The sequence below is a fragment of the Podarcis tiliguerta genome (assembly GCF_965153285.1).
Source record: "Podarcis tiliguerta genome assembly, chromosome: 9".
NCBI classification, from domain to species: Eukaryota; Metazoa; Chordata; class Lepidosauria; order Squamata; family Lacertidae; genus Podarcis; species Podarcis tiliguerta.
Window position 1 is genome coordinate 20,068,980 of NC_139542.1, and position 23,006 is coordinate 20,091,985.

General features: G+C 42.4%; 1 protein-coding gene across 9 annotated transcripts in view; it reads left to right on the forward strand.

The window, feature by feature from the left end:
* RAP1GDS1 (Rap1 GTPase-GDP dissociation stimulator 1) overlaps positions 1 to 23,006 on the forward strand; it is a 91,651-nt gene that overhangs the window by 36,334 nt on the left and 32,311 nt on the right. For 6 of the 9 annotated variants that reach the window (XM_083398417.1, XM_083398419.1, XM_083398421.1 and 3 more), the window contains exons 3-4: positions 11,999 to 12,121; positions 15,156 to 15,281. In XM_083398417.1, the coding sequence (XP_083254543.1) occupies positions 11,999 to 12,121; positions 15,156 to 15,281 (249 nt within the window). Of the gene's footprint in view, positions 1 to 11,998; positions 12,183 to 15,155; positions 15,282 to 23,006 lie in introns of all 9 variants that reach the window. The other 3 variants (XM_083398422.1, XM_083398424.1, XM_083398423.1) reach the window with 2 other exon arrangements.

Genomic DNA, 23,006 nt, shown 5'->3' on the forward strand with positions numbered 1-23,006 from the left:
ACTACTTTATAATATGAGCATGGGGCACCCAGAAAGTATAACACAATCCAGCTACATAAGAAAATGTATCATTCCCAAAATATAATCATAAACAAGTCTTCTCCAGCACTCAGTTTGAATGGCAATTCTAGATTACATCTAGGATTGTCCTCAGTATCACTTTATGTGCTTGCTCTCATTTTGAGAAGATATCTATCCATATTGTGCAGATTAAAGACATTATTTTGATAAGATATGATACTGTACTACACTGAAATATTTAAAGGGAACTGAACCAGACCTTGTAAAAACTCTGTTCCTTATTCTTGTCAATGTTAAGTCATAGAGTTGGCACCTGGAATTGGATACTAACTGCTGGAGTATCTGCACTTAATTCGCTGGTTTTCAGACCTGGGGTAATAGGTTTCTCACCCTAATAACTATAGAGATTCCGGATTAGAGGATTATTCCAACCTTTGGCCTTTGTGTGACTTTCATAAGTCACCAACGGTCCAACAGAAAAAAAATAAAAATCTTTTAATGAAATCCTCTGACTAGCCTAAAAAGAAAATGTCTGGCATTTCCAGTAGTTTAACAATCTTGCTGGGTCCCAAATGTTCCCTTACATGTTGTTAATCCCCCTTCCTGAGCAAGGAAAGCAAAAGAAGGTCTGGTTTGATGGATTCTCATCTGCCCTTTTCCTAGTTGGTCTCCCCTGTGGCTCATTACCTTCCATATTCTGTAGTGCTATCTGTACCAAACAAAAGGCTTATAACGAGGGCGTTTCACACACATCCAGCCTCCAGGAATTTTCCAGGGAACAACAGATGGGTGTTCTCTTTCCAATGGTGGAATTGCTGCGTTACTTTGTGCTTCCTGCGGTAGGGCTGACTGTGACAGCTGTGGGCAGGCGTCTGTCTCTCACTCTCAAACGCACATGCTCAACTTCAAATGAACTAGGGTGTGTGTGTGTGTGTGTGTGTGTGTGTGTGTCTTAACAGGGTGAGAAAGAGAGCTTGCATTGGCAGAGCCTGCAAAATATGACATGCCGGGTGCGGGGAATTAACAGATTTAGTTGGAATGGGTGCTAGATCTTTCTAACTATTCAAAAAGGCTCTGGTCGGTTTTATTATTGTATTTACTGCATTTTTGTTTTTGATCCTGAAGGTTTAAAGTAGCAAAACAGTAAAGAAGAATACACTGTAAAGTAAAATGCAGAAATAAAAATGGTATAAACTGTGGTTTTAAAAGACATCAGCAGCACGGGGGGAAAGACCAGAAACTTATCCTTAAACATCTGTACCAGAATCCATTTTTAAACAATCAAGACTTTACCACTCACCAGAAAAAAAGTGATGATTGAGCCACATTAAGGTTGTTGTTTTTTGCTTCAGTGTACACCAGGCAGGCACCACAAATAACCCAGAGATTCATTTTAAATAAAAGGACACATTCTAATCATGTAAAAACATGCTGATTCCCGGACCGTCTGCGGGCCGGATTGAGAAGGTGATTGGGCCGCATCCGGCCCCCGGGCCTTAGGTTGCCTACCCCTGCCATAAGCAGTTGAGTGTGTAGTATTCTCTCCTCTCCCCGCCCCCCATTAGTTTCCTCTCTCCCCACCATTGTTGGCTCTGAAACAGGAGATGTTTGTGAACTTAAGATGTAAAAACCCACAGTACAGGGTCAGGTGTACTTATATCGATCAGTTAGGAATCCAAGCAGCCTCTGAGAGAAAGCAAACGAAGCATTGGCATAGAACTCTCTGGAAGAAGAGCAATACAGAGATTTTACGTGCTTGTGAAAGCCTTCCCAAGTGCCATCTTGTGTTCTTGCATTTGTAATGCAGATTACAGTTTAGTTTTGAAGAATGAGTACCCTTTGTGTTTAAACTTGTAAGGTTATGTGTGTCCTTTTTAACAAAGAAAGAAGATTGAGTACGAATGTGTGACATTGACAGTAGATGTGTGTTTCATCTTTTTGTCCATTCTCCCTGCATCCCCAGTTTAGCTATGCAATATCTTCTGTTCAACGTTTCTGAGTGTGTTACAAGTAGTCTTGCAATCATGTTTTTCACCAAGCATTGTTATGTTGTGTTGTGTTATCTGAAATTAGTTTGTATCTATCGTCATCACCATCATCATCTGTTGGTTGCTATTGTGTTTTAATGTTGTATTTATGTATATATTGTATATGATGTATATTCTTTTTGGATGGTTGATATTACCATGTTGGTAACAGTAAAAATAAACAAAACAAAATAAAGCAATATTACACGGCATCCCAATCTCTTAGCTTTGAGAGACACCAAGTTCTTCTCCAGGGTTCAGCTCCTTAGAAGAAAGGAAGATTGTGGTGTCTTTAGGATATATGGTTTTATTTACATATATACACAATCTGGGATGCAGGTGGCGCTGTGGATTAAACCACAGAGCCTAGGGCTTGTCGATCAGAAGGTCGGTGGTTCGAATCCCCGCGACGGGGTGAGCTCCTGTTGCTCGGTCCTTGCTCCTGCCACCTAGCAGTTCAAAAGCACGTCAAAATGCAAGTAGATAAATAGGTACCGCTCCGGCGGGAAGGTAAACGGCGTTTCTGTGTGCTACTCTGGTTCGCCAGAAGCAGCTTTGTCATGCTGGCCACATGACCCGGAAGCTGTACGCCGGCTCCCTTGGCCAATAAAGCGAGATGAGCGCCACAACCCCAGAGTCGGCCACGACTGGACCTAATAGTCAGGGGTCCCTTTACCTCTATACACAACCTGAGCATAGGATGGAAGGGCTCACAGCATTAACACCCCAAAAGCTCTTGTTCCTCCATTCATCACAGCTTTAGAATCCAGCACAGAGCAGTTTCTGACTCCAGTTTCCTGCTCTCACACACTACTCTGGCTATTGTTCTCCTAAGTAGCAGGTACATGAGGCCGTGGGTCAGGGAAAGGCAGATAGCAGGACCAGCACCCATTGCAAGGGAAGAGGCTTCCAGCATGATCCATTGTTGCTTTCCCCTGGGTCCTTGCTTTCAGGCACCTTACTTACCATCTGTCATGGTCACTTTACTACATTTGTCCTTTACTACAGCGGAGGGAAGAAGATCCCTTCCATGAAATCCATTCTGTGTACAAATGCTCCTTCACTTCGTATTAAGTTACCTAGGGAGTGAAGTTGGGTCTATAGTGGGCATCCAATAAAAAGCCACGGAAGAGCAATTTAAACCTTTGTTCTCTGTGCTTGTTCTTATTTCACTTTTGGTCATGTTATGGTTAAGGCTCCACCCTTGAGTTTCAGACCCTGAAACCTTCCTATAATGTCAGAATGGGTTGTGGCAGGGTAAGTGTTCAGATAATTTTTTTTTTTATTTTTAGATTGAGTTTTGACTTAGAAAGAAAAGCAGGCAAAGCACATACAGTGGTACCTCGGTTTACAGACACTTCAGGTTACAGACGCTTCACGTTACAGACTCCGTTACAGACACATTACAGAAATAGTACCTCAGGTTAAGAACTTTGCTTCAGCATGAAAACAGAAATCGTGCGGCAGCAGCGCAGCAGGAGGCCCCATTAGCTAAAGTGGTACCTCAGGTTAAGAACAGTTTCAGGTTAAGAACAGACCTCCAGAACGAATTAAGTTCTTGACCCAAGGTACCACTGTATAGTCGTTTGATGGGGAAGTGCCTTTGTGAATTCTTCAACTTGAAGTTCCAGGTTCAAATGTGCCCATATCCTCAACATTCATTATGCAGTGTTCTTCTTCCTTCCTTCCACCCCCTGCCCACACAGACACTTCTGAATTCTGCCATTTTACATAGTAAGAAATTTATGTTGCAGTAACGAAATGAAATGAAATGCAGTATTAATTTCTCCATAAAATGAGTCTTGCATCCAGCTCTTGAGGAATATTTATTGCACCCCAAGACTTGGTGTTTCGTATAAAACTTCAACAGTACCTATTGGGAAGGGATAGTACATTGGAGTAAGAACTAATGCTACTCTTCCTAATTGACAACCACTAAATAGGTATGGCTGCCTATCTGAAATGGCACGACACTGAATGGCATTATTACTATTTTTTCCTCAATTATATTTAATACGATTTTAGTGATAATTATGCGTGCAGTTAAATATTGCTGCTAGAATACAGTGTGTTAAAGAAAACGAGCATGGTCTGAAGAAAGGGCTGTATGTTTTGTGAGTTGTCCTCTTCTAAGTTGGGGAATACTCCCTACTTTTAGTGAGCAATGCTATGCACCCACATTTGAGGCCCCACATGCCCCTGTGGGACGTGGGTGGCGCTATGAGTTAAACCACAGAGCCTAGGACTTGCTGATCAGAAGGTCAGCGGTTCGAATTCCCACGAATTCCCCCCCGTATCTCAGTCTACTGTGTTCCATGCTGACTGCAAGTGAAAGGAAGCATCTTTTCTGTGGCCACCAAGGAAACGTGTTGGCTGATGAGGAATGGTAGGCTAGTGAATTTAAAAAGCGAAACAAAACAGGTAGTAACTTTTTTTGGCTTTGTGTATAAGGTTGATTATAATCGCATTGTCTTTACCAGTTTCCTGTCTAGGTACTAGCAATGCCCAGATGTGCTTAGCTTCAGAGATGGCACTACATATTTAACCTTCAGAGCAGGAGTGGGAAAGATGTTGCCCTAGCAAAGATCCACCTGATGTTGCCCTAGCAAGCATGGCCAGTAGCCAGGGATGGTAAAACATGTGCAATATCTAGAGGGCCAAAAGTTCCCCCATACCTGCATTAGAGCATTCTTCGGGAATTGGATTTTCAAGAAAGTAATCATAACCTATAAGTATCAGGGATAAGGAAGACTCCTAAGAGAGAATCAAATGGCAGTAGACAACTAGATTTAGTATTTTGCCATCTTGGCTTAGATGTAAAAATGTATTTAGTGGTTATTCTAAATAATGCATGTTTGAAAGTTTGGAGTAAGTGTCATTTCCTACATTGCCAGTGTACCTAGATTCTTTGCATCCAAACCAAATATTTTAGAAATGAAGACTCAAGAGTTTTTGAGGCCAAATATCATGCTCCACATTGTCAAAGAAGTAGTTCTGGAATTCCCTTTGGTAGTGTGTGTGTACAAGCACATGTATGTGTTTATTTTAAGCAACTCCTTCACCTGAATAGGATTCTGTGGTCCTTTCCATATGTTTGCCAAGTTTCAAATCAGCCTTTGCATGGGTGAAAGCCAAAGGACACTTATTAATAAGAAAGCATCCAATCACTCAAGGCTTCACAAAGGAGAAAAACACAGAGAGACTTTGAGCAACAGTTCTCCATTGTTGGCATTTTGGGTTCACAAGTTTGGTTACATAAAAGCAAGCACATGGGTGAAAATCAGCAGGCAGTGTTGCTCATCAGGTCAGATTGCATTATGCTGATGAACCCCTCTGGACTAGCAGTCTGAGTCAATGTTTACAGCAGTGGCTAGAAGGCAGAAATGTCCATCATTATTCCAGATTTCCCTTGTTGACTTGCCCCATCAGATTTTAGAGGAAGAATAATGGGTCTTGAATGCCCTCTTGTCTCTCCTCTGGTTCTAGCTAAACTGGAAATGTTTCAGCCGGTTGCTGCAGGGATGAGATATGGTAAGGATTAGGCTACTGCACTCAGTATGAACTTAATAAAAAAGCAGTGCCGATAATCCTAGCAAGAAGTTGCTTAAAAGTTGTCAGACACTTACAAATTGGGCGTTGCATTAGCAGGGGCAGCAACAATATTAATCTATAGCAAAAGGCTGCTAAACTGGTCTTCATTGCCTGTCAAAGGGGAAATAGAAAAAGGCCACTCTTCACGTTAGTAAAAACATATTTAATAACACACACACCCCACACACAGAGAGAACATTTGTAAGCTGTTGCAAGACATTCTGGCTGGAGTCTTAGCCTCCAGCATTTATCAGTCATTTGTCAGCAGATAGATGTTTGCAGAGAATAGCACCGTGATTATTTTCAGACTATTTCTAGCACCCTTCTGGGAGAAGAGCTGTAGCCTGGTGGTAGAGCATCTGCTTTTCATGCTACAGATCCCAAGCTCAGTTCCCAGTATCTTCAGGTGGGGCTAGGATGGTTGTCTGCCTGAAACTATGGAGAGCTGTCTAGATAGGACCAGCTGCTGGGCTAGATAGACCAGTGTTCTTACTGTGTCCCAACATAATCTCCATAGACAGGTGCCCATACCATATGATGATATTCCCAGTTCATAAACACAAATAACTAATATTTTGAAGTGTTGCATGTATAGCCTTACAGCAAGTTTCTAAGGCAGGGCTATCTGCTCCCCCATATTGCTGGTGGAGCAAGGGGGACTGAGGCTGCGAGATCATGGGTTGAATTTGTGGCAAATAGATTAGAACTGGGAGCTTCAGCCAGTTCTTGGACTGGATTCTGCTACACCACTAGTTCATCTGTCGCACAGGATGCATCAAGGTCCAACTAGGCACAACTCTGGAGGCCTTTACAATGGTGGTAAAGTGGAGAACCCGAAGGTCTGTGCTACAGCACACACCAGCACCAGTCTGTTGTAAAGTGCTTGTTTTGACCCATAAAGCCTCAGAACAGCTTAGGACCACAATACGTCAAGGAGCACCTCTCTCTGTGTGAATTGATCTGGACTGTGAGATCATCCTCTGAGGCACTTTTTCATGTGCTGCCTCCATGAGAGGTACGGAGGGTGGCAACATGAGAACAGGGCCTTTTCTGCAGTGGCTCCCTGTTTGTGGAATTCATTTAGGTGCCATGCAGAAGCATTCCTCTACAACCTTCTAAATGTGTTGTGGGAGGCGGGATTATTGGTTTGTTTTCAGCTTATTATTATGTATTGCTTGTTTTTAATATTGTAATGTTATGTTGTGCACTGCCCTGAAATCTATGGATGAAGGGCAGTATACAAATTAAACAAACAAGCAAGCAAATAACAATTGTAATCCAGAACATCTGGAGGGCCCAAGGCTGCATTTCTTCCCAGCTCTTGTTTCGTTATTACTCTTGGTTCCTTGGTCTTCTTGCCCCTATACTGTGTGACGCAGCATCTGTAACACAGAGGAGCTCATTTTGTCAGGCGGTGCTCCTGTTTCACTTCACATTCCCAACCCACTCACCTCACCCAGGTCCCTACGAGATTTGGTTCCAGTCTGCCTTCTGCTCTGCCACACAAAACGTCACCATGGTTCATATATTTTTATTTGTTAAAGCCTGTTCCTTATGGCTTCAGACCTCCATTGCGGCATGACCTTGGCCCGTGTGTTTTTCAGATCTGCAAGTGAAGAATAAGAAGGAATGTTTTTAAATATTTCAGCGGTTAAATAAGGACTATTTAAGCGCCTGAGGGCACTGCCTCTAAAACACAGCTGATCCTGTCATGTTTCTCTTTCCATGTCCTTCTCCTCTCTCCACCCGCCAGCGTTGTTCCAATTTCCATTTCCAGTTGCTTCTGCTGTGAGAATACTCATTTCTGGAGAATATTCATTCATTCTCCCTGCTATGTATTTCCTTTCTGTGTGAGGGATAGAGGTAGGGATGAACCCATTGATCCTCCCTCCTCATGTAGGTCCACATTGCAGTGGCATAGTGGTTTGGGGTTGTCTGGGATCAAATACCTGTTCCTATTTCTGCAGAAGGGTCCCTGTCTACAGTGTCCTAGAACCACTCAACCTGCATGAAAGGGGAGTTTTATAGCTACTGTATGCTCCCATTGCTCTGTCCCAGCTTCTGCCAACCTAGCAGTTTGAAAGCATACCAGTGCAAGAAGAAGAAGAAGAAGAAGAAGAAGAAGAAGAAGAAGAGAAGGAGGAGTTTGGATTTGATATCCCATTTTATCACTACCCGAAGGAGTCTCAAAGCGGCTAACATTCTCCTTTCCCTTCCTCCCCCACAACAAACACTCTGTGAGGTGAGTGGGGCTGAGAGACTTCAAAGAAGTATAACTAGCCCAAGGTCACCCAGCAGCTGCATGTGGAGGAGCGAAGACGCAAACCCGGTTCACCAGATTACGAGTCTACCGCTCTTAACCACTACACCACACTGGCTATGTACTGCTGCGATGGGAAGGTAAACGGCATTTCCGTGCACTCTGGCACGATGTCCCGTTGCGCCAGAAGCAGTTTAGTCATGCTCGCCACATGACCCGGAAAGCTGTGGACAAACGCCAGCTCCCTCACCCTGAAGCAAGTTGAGCACCGCACCCCATAGTTGCCTTTGACTAGACTTAACCATCCTGGGTTCCTTTACCCAGAGCTAAACATTTAGGAACACTGAAAACACAAGGTGCTTCAGTTTCAAGAGAATGGTGTTCAAGTTCCGTTACATAAAACAGAACTTACATCACTCTAAAAAGAGATATTGAAGCACTCAAAATCATTTGCCCATGTATGTGCACTAGCTAAAGGGCAACACCTGGAGATCTGCACTTATCCTTGCAATGTATCTCTAATCATTAGTATATTATTGTATAAACTTAGAGGGGCGTGCCTGTGATAGTCATGATGAGACCCTGCACTTCCTAATTTGCTACTACACAACTGGCAGAGAACCTGCTGCACTTAAGGAGGTTCCTTATGCAGGAAGATCTGGGTTCTAAATCCCTCAGGAAGCCTACACAGCAGCAACAACAGAAACAGGCTTCCATCTTCAGAAGTTCAGAAAGGTTCTCTACCGCCTTGTGGGTCTGCACAGACCAAAATAATGATATTGACTTGAGTTTGTCCCATACTGTTATTGAGTTTGTCCCATACTGTTATGTCTATGTGTGTTTTTCATAAAGGTTTGCCATGCTTCAGATTTAGTGTGTGAGTGTAAAAAGCTGTGCAGGACCCACATAGCTGAAGCTTCCCACTTCAGCAGCTGTCAGATGATCTTTACTGGAAGAAATAAATCTGCCAAAATGTTAGTTTTCTTTGCATGCCCTCTTATTCTAAGAGGAGGAGATCTGGCATTCCATTTTCTTTTAGAAGTCCTTTTGAGTCTGAGTCATTCTGTCTTACTGGTGTTTGCTGATCTCAGTCAAATAAATCAGAGCATCCCTGCTGCACAAAACTAACCTGAGGCAACAGTTTAATTTTATTTTCTTCACTGCTTTTCAGGATACATTTTATACCATTGATTTAATTTGCACAGTTAACAAGTCCGTCAAACCGTGGGTGATAAAAGCAAGTCAATACTGTGTTAAGGTTCTCAGTGGTGCAGTGGGTGGGATCATATTATTGCATCTTGCATGCTAATTGTAAGTAATAGGGTAGGGACCAGATTGTACAAACAATCCCTACAGTATGGGAATCACTCATCTGTTCCTCTTATTGAAAAGAATAGGAGTTGCACAAGGCAACTGCCTGCAAGAAAAACTCCCAGTAGATTGTGTCCAGTCAATTCCTCTTAAAGAAATGGGGGGGCAATACAAGACACAAAATCCTGTAACTTTTTGTAGTTCAGACACTGAAATTTAAAGCATCCATATCTCTCATTGTGAACTCATTGTGGCAAATATTTGCATGTGTTTTCTCTCTTATTTATTGCTGGAAATTTGTATATTTCTAGACTTTTCTTTGAAAAAGCCCATTATTTCTGAAGTATTGAAATTGGCATCAGTTCAGTGGATGTGGGTATATATGTAAGTTAAGTGGTCAATGTGCATAATAACTGGCCATTGTGCACATTTACTAGGCTTCACACAGAATGTGCACCTAAACTGTCTGTGAAGAGGGAATTGTTTGAGATTTGCATAATGACCAGAGAATATATAAAATTCATTGTCTTCGCACGTTCCACAAGGTCTGCTGAAGATTATGTATACTGACCGGAAAATGTACACAATTGCTCTTAATTGACAGATTATGTGACACTCTCTCTGATTCCTGGTGAATGTGCACAATAGTTGCTTACTATGTTTAAGTTACATTACCCCTAACACAGAGAACAAGGTGTGTGCTGTGCAGAAGAGGCCAAGGTGTGAGAAGGGAGATGGAGGGCTGTGGTAGAATCTGCTGTGACCCTGTTTATGTAAATACAATACCCTGTGTGCCGGGCTTGCTGTGTGTGCGCCCTTCATGGGGAACGGGGGTGCCCCAAAAGCAAAACACAACTAAGGCTGCATGTGCTCCTGTAAGTAAGCCTTGCTGAATGTAGTTGGACTCCTGAGTAGAGAGAGAAGCTGCTTTTTACCTCTATTGTGATTACAAAATGTCTGTGTCTTATTTTTTAAAAATTCAGAATATTCAGCATATGTCTGAGCCTAAGGCTATTTAACATATTGGGGCTATGTTATTCTGAAAGTAGATGAAATAAGACACCACAGGTAGCCTTTGAGCTTTGCTCTTTACCTGCATCCTCAGAATTCTGAAGATGGAAATCTGACCTACCTCATCTCAGTAGCTGGAATGGTGGATTTAAAAGCAGAACATTTGCATTACTACTAAGTTCTGAATCTCACTCAATAGCCTTGGGGAAATCCAGCATTTACCTTACCTCACAGAGGTTTTGTGTAAGTAAAGCACCCCTTTGAGAATCTAGGAGGAAGTGCAGGAAGTTACTATACCTGAGTAAAACCAGTCTAATGCACCTTGAATCCGCAGTTACTGTTATCCATTGAACCACAACTCCCCTAATGGCTCTTTCAGGGCTTCTAGTTTCGTCCTGACTTTCTCCTTTTATATGCACAGTAGGGGTACCCATCTATTTTTCTACTACTTATACCGGGTTAATTGGTTACCAGTAGGTCACTGAAATCCACAGGAGTGCTGCTTCTTTGAGTTCCAGTGATACCAGAGTTCTGTTCCAATGTAACTCAGCACAGGGCCTTCAGTGTGGCTGCCCCTGTTTGATTGACCAGCATTTTTGTCCAGATACGATGAGTGCCCACTATCTGCATTTTCTGGAAACAATTGAAGACGGTTTTGTTCCATCAGAGCTTCCCAGGTTGAGGACAGGTCTCTTCCATGGGCATCCATTTTGAATTGTTTTAAAATTCATCACCTGCTATTCTTTGGTGCTGTTTTTTAACTGTTATTTAGCTATATTTTGTGCATATATATGTGGAAGGTGATTTAACACCACCACATTTGTCCTGCAATATTAACTATAAATGATTTCAAAGCTTCCTCTGCTCGCTAGGCCCTGCTGGATGTCATGGTGCTCCTTATAGGGTAGGGACCATAGATCTATGGTAAAGCACATTATTTGTGTGCTGCAAGTTCCAGGTTCAGTCCTTGGCATTTCCAGGTAAAAAAAAATCAGGTCGTAGGTGATGGGAGAGACCTCCGCCTAAGACCCTGGAGAAGCAGCTGCCCTTGTAGACAATGCAGGGCTGAATAGTCCGATGACTTGGTATGTAGGACAGCTTCCTATGTAAACAAAAAGGCAGTTCTCAAATAGCAATGCATCATTGAAACATCTGCATCTTTGGGTATCACAAGAAGAACCTGCTGGATCAGGCAGTGGCCCATCTGTTCCAGGATCTCGTTCTCAGAATTGTTGACTTAGATGCCCATGGGATGCCTGCAAGCAGGACCTACATAAGTGCAGCAGCACTGTCTCTTCCTCTGGTTTCCAGCAGCTGATACTCAGGCTCATATTACCTTGGACAGTGGAGGTGGAACATAGCCATCAGGGTTAGTAGCCATTGATAGCCTCATCCTCTATTAATTTGCCTCATTTTCAAGCCATCCAAGTTGGAGGCCATCTCGGTTTGCAGAAGCAAATTCCATAGTTCAGCTACACACTGTGTGAAGAAGTCTGTCCTTTTGTCCTCCCTGAACTGTCCAGCTTCCTTGGACATCCTCAAGTTTTCTAGTGTTATGAGAGTAGGAGAAAAAGCTTTCTCTATGCCTTGCAGAATTTTATACAGCTCTGTCATGCCACCTAGCCTTCTCTCCAAACTAATGGCACAAAGGGTCATTCTTTGGTTTTGGTGTCAAGATTTGGAATTTCGTTTTATGTGTGAAGCTTTCAATACCTTTTCATTAACCTGCTACCTACCACTCAATTCTGTTTTGTGTATATTCCTCCTCTCTTTTCAGATACAGAGACAAGTGAAAAAATCCAGAAAAGTGGGATCCTCCAAGTGTTTGCAAGTCTGTTGACTCCGCAGTCCTCCTGCACTGCAAAAATAGCTAACGTCATAGCAGAAGTAGCCAAAAATGGTGAGGTTTTCCACAAGGCCTTTTCTCCTGGAACATCTTCAGTTTTGCAGCTCACTTGTCAGTATGTTTTACTTCATTTATGTTTTCATTTTATAGAATAGATGCTTTTCATTTCTCTCTTCTTTCCCTTCCACTGCACTCTTTATTTTTGTTATGTTCTGCCTTGATAATATATTAGTTCTTAGTCATCCATTTGCCAGATACATCAAAGCACTTCAGAGCTGCAATTATTTTATAATGCTAACTGTTGTGAAAAACCCGCGATGTGTTTTTTTTATTAGGCAAAGCTAAATGACAAGACTTTCACAGTTGCATTTGCAGGTGTGACTGCATGTCTGGTGAACTTTATTTTAACACCATATGTTGTATTAATACATTAATTTGGCATTCATTTTCAACTTATTCATATATACATTTATCCCCACTCCAAGAAGCCACTTGTCATAAAAGCCTATTGCTGTTTTGCCAAGCCTTTAATTTTTCCCAAAAGGTCTGCTAGGGTCATTCCAATATCGCAAGTGTATACTGTAAAAGAAGACATGAGTGAAGCTGTCGCTGCTGGGATTTTCAGAAGGGCCTAGCATGCTGATCCCAAATATCTCATGATGCTGTTTCTTAAGCTGCTGCAAGCTCCTGTTATTCTCCCTGGGCTGCTCTGACTTTTGCGCCGAGCACTAGCACAAATCTCACAGGAGACGGTTGGAAATGAAACAAGTCTAACGTTGCTCTGGTAACTTGCAGAGATTTGAATGTACAGCTCATTTCAGGATGCCTTATCATTGCTTGAGGTTCCACAAAATGATACCTCTCTTTCTTTCCCATGAATTAGCAGGTTGTAATGGACTGGGCAGCAGAGGCAGTTCGAAATATTGCTCTTGAGGAGATGTGATGGAAGGGAAATAATTATTCGTGGTTTGTTGATTTGTTTGTTTTTTAAGATTCTTGTTTGGAAAACAAAGCAGTCAGTTTCCGCCCAATACTCAAGATTGTGGTTCTGAAATTCTAGTCCTCCTTTTTAACTGAATGCAGCATGTCTAAATTGCCACAGCTTCCCAGAACAAATTGCCCTGCAAGGAGACAGCAATTTATTAACTATGTATTCAAAGCTGCCAAAGGCCACATTCAGCTCCTGTGACTCATTTTAGCAGGTGCTGCACATTGGCACATGCACATTTTTTTTTTAGATGTTCAGTTCTAAATTATTCAGACCTTTTTTTTACAGAGACAAAAGTTGCACAATAGCAAACATCTACATATTCCAAAGCACAAGCTCAGTCTCAAAATTAGCTACTTATTCAGAGTGGATGGCCATTGCCTCTAGGTGAGCATTAAAGTGAAGAAGCACCTCCTGCCATTTTGTTTGCAGCACCAAAGTGCCCTCTTCATGGCACAAGTCTGGATAATAGAATTGTAGAGTTGGAAGGCACCCTGGGGGTCATCTAATCCAACCTCCTGCAATGCAGGGATCTCAACTAAATCATCCATTACAGATGGCCATCCAACCTCTGCTTAAAAACCTTCCATGGAAGGACTCCACCACCTCTCATGGGAGTCCATTCCATTGTTGAACAGCTCTTACCGTCAGAGAGTTCTTCCTGATGCTCAGTCAGAATCTCTTTTCTTTTAACTTGAAGATGTTGGTTCAGGTCCTACCCTCTGGAACAAGAGAAACAACCTTGCTCCATCTTCCATGTGGCAGCCCTTTTGATATCTGAAGATGGCTATCATCTCTCCTCTCAGTCTCCTCTTTTCCAGGCTAAACATACCCAGACTTTACAATCTTGGTTGCCCTCCTCTGCACGTTCCAGCTTCTAAAATTGTGGTGCCCAGAACTGTCACATCCATACCATATATTTAAAGCACATGGTTTCTCTCCCCCCCCCCAAAAAAAAACAAAATCCATAACAAACTACAATTCCCACAATTCTTTGGGGTGGAAAGTGAGAACCATGTGCTTTAAATGTAGTGTGGATATGCAGAACTGCTGAAGCGTAGACCACCTGGGCCACAACAGTGTCGCTGCTGTTGCTGACTGCCTGCCCTTTTCTTGCAGAAGGACTAGCTACTAGAAGTAGGGATCCCAGTTGCCAGAAACAATGTGTGGTGATTTCATTCTTGTGCAGGTTGCTCTCCAGGCTTTTATGTGGTCACATACATACAGTATTTGTAAAGCACATTGATTACGTAACCAAAAAAATAAACATCATTACAGGGTTGCTGCAAGGATTACAATTAGATAATACATGTGAAGTGCACTGAACACTTGAAGGTACTGTACAAATGCTAAGTATTAATATTATTTCTCCCATTGCCTTTTGTTTTGTAAAAGGAACACCGAATGACTTTCTAGAAGCCTGCCATGGTTAGGTGGGGAGACCCCAGGGTCTTTGTCTAAGTCCCTCCATCTAATCTCTTGGAAGAAATTGACTCTTATTACTATCTAGACCCTTGAAGAAGTATAATGTGCAGCCCACTGTCTGCTTTCAGCTATAGCTTTGAAAATTGCTTTAACTTTCCTCTGTGGTTTAATCAAGATCCTGTACAGAAGCAAGAGGTTTCCTTTGGACACAGGGATGCAGCAGCCTTTATATCAGGTTTCCTTTAACTGGGTTATTTAGATCCTCTTTAGTGAACAGAAGTGGGCAGAAGAAAAGTTGCTGGTGCTTTCTTGCCTGTGTTTATTGCTCCCATTATATGCTTGGTGTTTTAATGCTTAGGTGCTTTTTTAAAATATAATGAAGGATATTTAAAATACTTTTTATTCTCACCAAAGGAATCTACAGCGGGCAGTCAATATGTAGAATTTGGAACGTGCCCATAATTCCTGGGGTGCTTTTGTTGCTGCTGTTGGAACTAGCCTGCTTTTTTGTCTGTACGTAAATTAGTTCTCATACAGAGAAGCAGCTGCAGTGCTTCTGGTATGTGTGAATTTGGAAAGCAAAACATTTGCTGAAGGAAAAATGGCTCTCTTTAACAAGAAATAATCAATCCTCACCAACTAGCCTTTAATTAAACCTCTCTCTGTGGCTTGTAGAATTTATGAGGAACCCGTGTGTGGATGCTGGCTTGATCCCACCTCTGGTGCAGCTCTTAAACTGCAAAGACCAGGACGTGCTTCTTCAAACAGGACGTGCCTTGGGCAACATATGCTACGACAGCCGTAAGTGTTCAAATATCAGTGTTTTGTTTTTATTTTTTTATTTTTGGTTATTAAAAAAAAAAGACTGGTTCTTGTTGTTCATTTTTTCTTGTTTTGTTGTCAGCAGTGCCGATTTCTGCAAGACATCTGTGGGTGCTGTCACAATTAAGCCTTGCTTGATTGACAGGCTGTCAAAAGTCCCATTTTTTTAATAGAAGCAGCCAAATCATTGGCAAATATGGTGGGGTTTTGTGAACATAGGTAAAATCTCTGCTTCTTTTTCTTTTCCCCCCGCTTCTTCTTTTTTAAATAAATAAAAAACTGCAAAATCCTAACTTTGTTTCTGTAGCTAATGCTAATGGGGAAGATGTGCCGTTCTCCCCACCCCCCTCTCCAACACTGATAATAAAGCTCACATTTAGATTCACATTTGGGTTCTCACTGATTACTACATTTGGCATCACAAGTGAATTGCTGGCACCATTGTCTAGTGCACCTGCATACTGGTAGTATGAATTAACAGTGTCTGGCATATACAGTCCTGCTTAGTAGCAGAAGGTTAGAGGAAATGGGAGGCCTGAAACAGTCAGGTCTATAAATCACAACCCTATATAGTTGACGCTTGGCTGTCCTCAGTATCCATCATGTTGCAGCCTCCAACACACCAGTTGCATGTAGGCAACACATTTCGATAATCGCCTCACAATTTTTGCAGGCAGAATAGATTTCTACTGTTCAGATGACGCTATTGTTCCGACATATGTTATAAATTGTAGATGTGCAACCTGCAGAGCTATCCTGGGTGCTACATTTTGAAGTAAACCCTTCTGCTTAGAAGTCTGATAATTTTAGTTTATTAGACAGACTGTAAATCAGAGCTGCGGAACCTGAGGCTCTTCAGACATTGCTGCACTACAAATCTCATTTGGCTAACTCATCTGGTGTGGTAGAGCAACTGTGCTAGCTTCCCAGCAGGTGACTTGCTGTTGCTTGCTGGGAAGAAGAGGGGTGAGGCAGCTGGGGGGGGGTAGTTCCCTGCTGGTGTATTTGCAATGTCTTGCCTCTTTCCCTGCCAGTAAGCACAGCAACCCACCTGCTGGGAAGCTAGCATAGCAGTTCCACCCCAAACAGCAAGTCAGTTCTGCTCCCACCATCCATGATCATTAGCCATGCTTGCTGGGGCTGATGGGACTTGATAGAACAGGCATATCTGGACAGCCATAGGTTTCCCACTCCGGCCTGCTGTAAATGCCACTGTTTAGTAGTACCAGCTTTCCCATATAAGAGATTTAGTTTCCTCATATTAAAGGTAAGGATGTGTCTATTATTATTATTATTATTATTATTATTATTATTATTATTATTTAGTTGTATATATTGTTGTCTGCAAAAAAAAAAGTTAGAATCAAAACACAAACGGAAAACTCTGTTATATGTTATTATATGGTAATTGCCCCCTTTTCTAAACCTGCTGCTTTTCACTAGCACACAGTAAGCAATATCAAAGTATCCTGGGCAAAAAAGGACAGAGTGACTGTGTCACTGAGAGTTTCACTGGACGAGGATTATGAGAAGAATAAAAGTATACTTGCTAATGGAATATTGCTGATGGGATCATCATCATTTTGCTGTCAAAAGTTTTTATCTTTCCCCCTCGGAATGGATCAGTTTTCCCTTATTGAGCATGTTATTTTTGTAATTTTATTTTTTACTTTGCTTGATTTTTGACATGAAGTGTAGTGATTCAGATTCTACACCCATTTCTCAGTACATGTTATTAACAGTAATTTTTATTTTAGCATCAACAGCAGCATTGACGATTACTGCTGTTACCACTGGCTTACCATGTCAAGTCTGGAATTATTCTTGCGTGGTGACTCAGATTTTCCATGTGGGATCCTAATTTGCATATGTTTCTGTCTGCTTTGACGTGGCAGTCAGTCCCTGCATTAGGTATGTTGTGATGTGGTAGCCTCTGCCCCCATATAAATGTTGATGACGGTGAAGGACAAATAACAAGGGGAGAAGTAAGGAGACTTGAAGAGTCCAACAGAATCTTTGAAGCAATGGGATGGTTTATGAGGGAATTGAAACAGGCCTTAACATAGTATCTGCTTGCTTGCACCCTTCCAACCTAAGGGGGGAGTCTTGGTCAGTCTTGGGAATTGTGACTCATCAGAATGATAATTCTTAGTTTAGATGTCCAGCTGCTGACTCAGTTTTCAGCTTCATTGTCATGGAAATGACGATGGACGCCCAGCACAATATGTAAAGCTTCAGAAATATTATGCTCTGTTCAGAGAGTGGCAAGTAGGCACTGTGACTAGTATCAATGCAAAGTATTTGTAAGAGATGTAGCTACAGCATCGCAGAGGCCCCCTGTTTGTGGTCATATATACATTTATAAAACTTCCATCAACATTATCAAAATGCAAATTCCAGGTCGATTACAGAAATTAACTGTATTTACAGAAATCATTCTCTTGTTTAAAATCAGAAAATGATTCTTATTTGTTTCTGGACATTTTCCATTAGCGATGGCAGCAGACCCTTCTTGTCAAATTTTGATACTGTCAGCCACAAATCACATATGATTAGAATGGCAGCCATGTACCCAAAAAACACAACAGAACATGTGCTATTTTCCTGTCATCTGGATGCCATTTCAGCTGGTGGATGTATGTAGATATGTACAGACAAAAGAAAGCACTACTTCACAGAATTCATAATTAATGAAATTCACTGTCACAGGAAGGCTCTAAAGGTCAGATTCGCAAAGGGGAGGTCTACCATGGGCATGTGGACACTCCAGATTCATAAAGCATCGTGCTACTGATAATGATCTGCCGGGGAACAGCATTAAATGATGTCTGTTGTCTTCATGCCCTGGTGCTAGTTTCCCAGCAGCTGACGGTTATCCACTGGGGGAAAGAGAAGCTGGACTTGATGGAACCAGTAGGACTCGTCTTACATTCCTGGTAATCACTTAATTCTTATGAAATGCCTTTTTGCTTCAAGGCTCACCACAACTGAAATATGAGCATTTCTTGAAAGCAGACATCTTTTAAATTGCCCTAGCATTTGGCATCTTGACAAAAGGAGGAAGAAGCTATTCTTAGTATTTAGCTGTTGGTATTCAACTATCTTGATGCTTGGGGTTGTGTGGAATATACTTTTAACATTTTTTTCTTCTCTGACTCCACTCTGAATAGAATTAGAATTCCTAGCCTAGCACAGTTTTAAAATATTTAAATATATAGGGATGCCTTCTAATATTCTTGAGTAACTGTCTGCTTAGTTGAGGTGGTTGCCAATTTCAGGCCCATCCGAGTTTCATTTGGGGGCTTTTCAAGTCACATTGCAGGATAAAGGATGGGGTTAATAATAACAACAATAATAATAACAATAATAATTTATTTTTTATACCCCATCCATCTGGGCGGCTCTCATAGTAGTAGTAGTAATAACAATAACAATAACAATAACAATAATAATAATAATAATAATAATAATGTGATCAAACATTTAAAACTTCCCGATACAGGGCTGCCTTCAGATGTCTTCTAAAAGTCAGATAGTTGTTTGTTTCCTTGACATCTGATGCGAGGACGTTCCACAGGGCGGCCACCACTACCGAGAAGGCTCTCTGCCTGGTTCCCTGGAGCTTCACTTCTCACTGTGAGGGAACCCCCCCCCCCCCCAGAAGGCCCTCAAAGCTGGACCTCAGTGTCTGGGCTGAACGATGGGGGTGGAGACGCTCCTTCAGGTATACTGGGCTGAAGCCATTTAGGGCTTTAAAGGTCAGCACCAACACTTTGAATTGTGGTCAGAAACATACTGGGAGCCAATGTAGGTCTTTCAGTGGGACCTTGGTGGCCGCTCCCAGTCACCAGTCTAGCTGCCGCATTCTGGATTAGTTGTAGTTTCTGGGTCACCTTCAAAGGTAGCCCCACGTAGAGCGCATTGCAGTAGTCCAAGTGGGAGATAACCAGAGCATGCACCACTATGGCAAGACAGTCTGCAGGCAGGTAGGGTCTCAGCCTGCGTACCAGGTGGAGCTGGTGGACAGCTGCCCTGGACGCAGAATTAACCTGCACCTCCATGGACAGCTGTGAGTCCAAAATGACTCCCAGGCTGTGCACCTGGTCCTTCAGGGGCACAGTTACCCCATTCAGGACCAGGGAGTCCCCCACACCTGCTGTTATGTTGACACTGACTATGATGACCAGGTCCCAGACCCATAGCAGAATAGGTGCCACTGAGGGCTTGGCCAGCTCCTATGTATTATATTTGCACTGTGGGCTTCTAAGAATATGGACCAACTCAGAGCCAGCATGCTTTCTCCTTGGAGAAAAGATGGGATATAAATGAAGCATCCTTTCTACAGCTTCTAGGACATCTGCAGGACTTGAGTTTCCCCACCAGCTGCTGGCAAAGCTTCCTGGCCTTACACCTTCTCATTTCCTGCACATTGTTTTGATCGCAACAGTGAACGAGGCAGGGAAGTGGAGGAACGATATTCACTTGTTTACATTTTTTTTTTTTCATTGAAAGCATCTCTCCTCCTTGCAGAAGGAATGGCTCTTCAAATAGGGGCTGAATAAACAGGAAGGGCAGGAGAAAGAAAGAGGGAGACTCAAAGTTTCTCCTCCCCCCCCCCTCATTTTCTTTGCACAAAATAACTCTTCATCTTTCCTGATAAGTATTGTGGAACCCCAGAGACTAATTGTTCAGTCGCTGACTTCATCAGGGTCTCTAAGGTACCACAGCACTTTCTATTTCCTTATGTTTGGGTTGTTTTTGTTTTGTTCTCTCTTTTGCAAGCCAGCCTTAAAAGTAGGAGTGCTTTTACCTTTACCTTTAAGTGTCTGGAAATAAAGGGACACTTTATGGATCAGTGGCAAAGACTAGGTTTTACCGAAGTTCCCAAGTTCAAGCAGGCTGCGTAGTCAAACTCAATGTGAGGCAGTGTAAAAGTACATTTTGAGTGCAAATGCATAACTTGAAGTCTGTGCCCTCTGCTGACAACCCAGGGTGAACTTGATTTTACTTGGGAAACCATGGATTAACAAAACCTTCATTAATTCTGACTTTTACTAATTCCAGGATTTATGGGTAATTTGCACCCACAGACTCTGGCCCCCCCCTCCCTTTCACTTCACCTTCCACATTAAACTCTAAAAAGATCATGGAAGTTGTGTATTGATAATTAATTTGAGCCTCTCCTGGTCATTGGGGAATGTATACTGAACAGTATCACATTACAGTGATGGCACTCTGTGCTTTTTTCTCCCTGGCCTCGTTGAGAAGAGTGTGATATTTTTAATTGAATGTACATGTAGATGGCATGTTCTACAAAGACCACCCTTGAAGACTATTTAAAGAGGACAGCAGATACAAAATGTGTCAGTGCATACATTAATGGGCTATGCGCTCGATGCATATAGAGCTTGTTACCTAGTGCCTGTGGATGAAGCAGATTATTCTCTCTCTTGCAAATTAATTTTGATTTGTACATTCTCCTTCTTGAAACTTTTATTTATAAAGCTGTAGTTAAAATTACTTAGCCCTATCACAATATATGGTAGACAAGTAAGATTATAATTAGCAGTTTGATTATCTTTGGATAAAAGCATGACTGATTTCCCCACCCCACCCCCCCACCCCGGTGAATGGAAGCAGGGCAACAGTGGCCTCAGCAATTCATTATTATGCATTTGCATGCATTACCATAATGGAGAGAAAAGTTATCACACCACATTGTAATTAGGCACAGCTTCAAGGCTTCGGTTGCTTTTCATCTAGCCTGCTTACTGTAATCCTATACCCAGTTTGTTTTACATCAAGCAGTTAAGCAGTTGGTCCCTTACCTTTCCCGCCCTGATCTGGCCACAGTGATCCATGCGACTGTCACCTCCAGGCTTGACTACTGTAATTTGCTCTACGTGGGGCTGCCCTTGAAACTGTCCCACAAACTCCAGCGGGTGCAGAATGCTGCAGCGAGGCTCCTCACGGAGTGCCTGCCATGGGAGCATATTCACCTAGTGCTTTACCAGTTGCACTGGCTCCCAGTGGAGTATAGGTCGGGTTCAAGGTGCTGGTTTTGACCTTTAAAGCCCTTTGTGGCTTAGGGCCCTCGTATTTACGGGACCGCCTCTCCTGGTATGCCCCGCAGAGGACCTTAAGGTCCACGAATAACCATAGTTTAGAGGTCCCAGGCCAAAAGGAAGTCAAACTATCCTCCACCAGGGCCTTTTCAGTGATGGCTCCGACCTGGTGGAATGCTCTGTCCCATGAGACTAGGGCCCTTCAGGATTTAACCTCCTTCTGTCTGGCCTGTAAGACAGAGCTATTCTGCCTGGCCTTTAATTTGAATTCAGCCTGATCTTTTATTTTCCTTCTCTTCCCTCCCCCATCCCTTTTATGAAGATTACCCACTCTGAGACCCCACAGCTAATTCTCCCCTGGTCTCCTTGCTGGCCCAAGTAGGACTAATTCAGTCAGCTAGCCCTGGTGACTATCTAATACTTATTGGATGGATTTCCCCCAAATTGATTTTTGAACTTTGAATTTTATTGTTATTCATGTTTTTATACTGTATTTTATGCTGCTTCTATGTTGTATTACAGTTAAGTGTTTTAAATTTGTTGTTAGCCGCCCTGAGCCCAGTTTTGTGAACTGGGAAGGGTGGGGTATAAATAAAAAAATATTTATTTATTTACCTGGGAGTAGCCCTATTAAACACAAGGAGGCTTTGAGTAGACATGTATGCATTGCACTGCAAGTTAACTATACAGTGAATTTTTAACGAGTGCATCGGCTTTAGCCTAACACTTTGCATTGGGGTTAGGGGCTTAACACCCACCCACTATTTACACAGAATAACTTCTGGACTGTGCCTGTCTCAGATGTATCTTGGTTGCTATGAACAGAGCAAACAGGAAGCAGGATAAAAAACTGTGGACACCAGTTCTTTAGAATCCTGGGATATTTCTGACTTTTGGAAATGCCCAAAACATAACACATTGGCGGAAACATGGGAACAAATTTTGCCTCTTTCTCTCTTTTTCCTGAGGAGAGGGAACAAAATGCTTTCTTCTTCTTCTTCTTCTTCTTCTTCTTCTTCTTCTTCTTCTTCCTCTTCTTTTCTTCTTCTTCTTCTTCTTCTTCTTCTTCTTCTTCTTCTTCTTCTTCCTTCTTCAGGCCAGTCATGGCATGAAGAAATGTACATTTCACCTTTGTACAGGATAGTTTCTACATTCACCCCTCCATCCAGACAAGCAAGAATCATTATCAGAATTCGAAGACACATTCCAGGCAGGCAAGAAGGAGGGTGTTCTGCAGTGCCACCACACTGTGGCCTTTGGAGACATGGGGCAGCTGAGGAGAGGGGCTGGCTGTGGGAGAGTCCAAAGAGCCAGACAAAGAGGTTGGGGGGGTGCATTTGACCTCAACGCCTGAGGTTTCTTGTCCTTTTGATACTATGGTTATATTTGCACTGCGGGCTCATCGTGTTTGATTTTCAGTTTGTGTTACTGGGCATTGATATCTGAGAACCTCATCTTAACAAGATTTTACGGTTTCATTGCTTTGAAAAGCCACTCCCACGTCTAGTCTTGCAGCATGAAAAGGTTTTATTGACATGCCCCAAATCTGAAACTCTGGAGACACCCTCGGTTTGCAAGCATGTGAATTTTTCCCCCATCTCCTGATTTTAGATATATGCTAGAAACTTGCAAAAGTAAG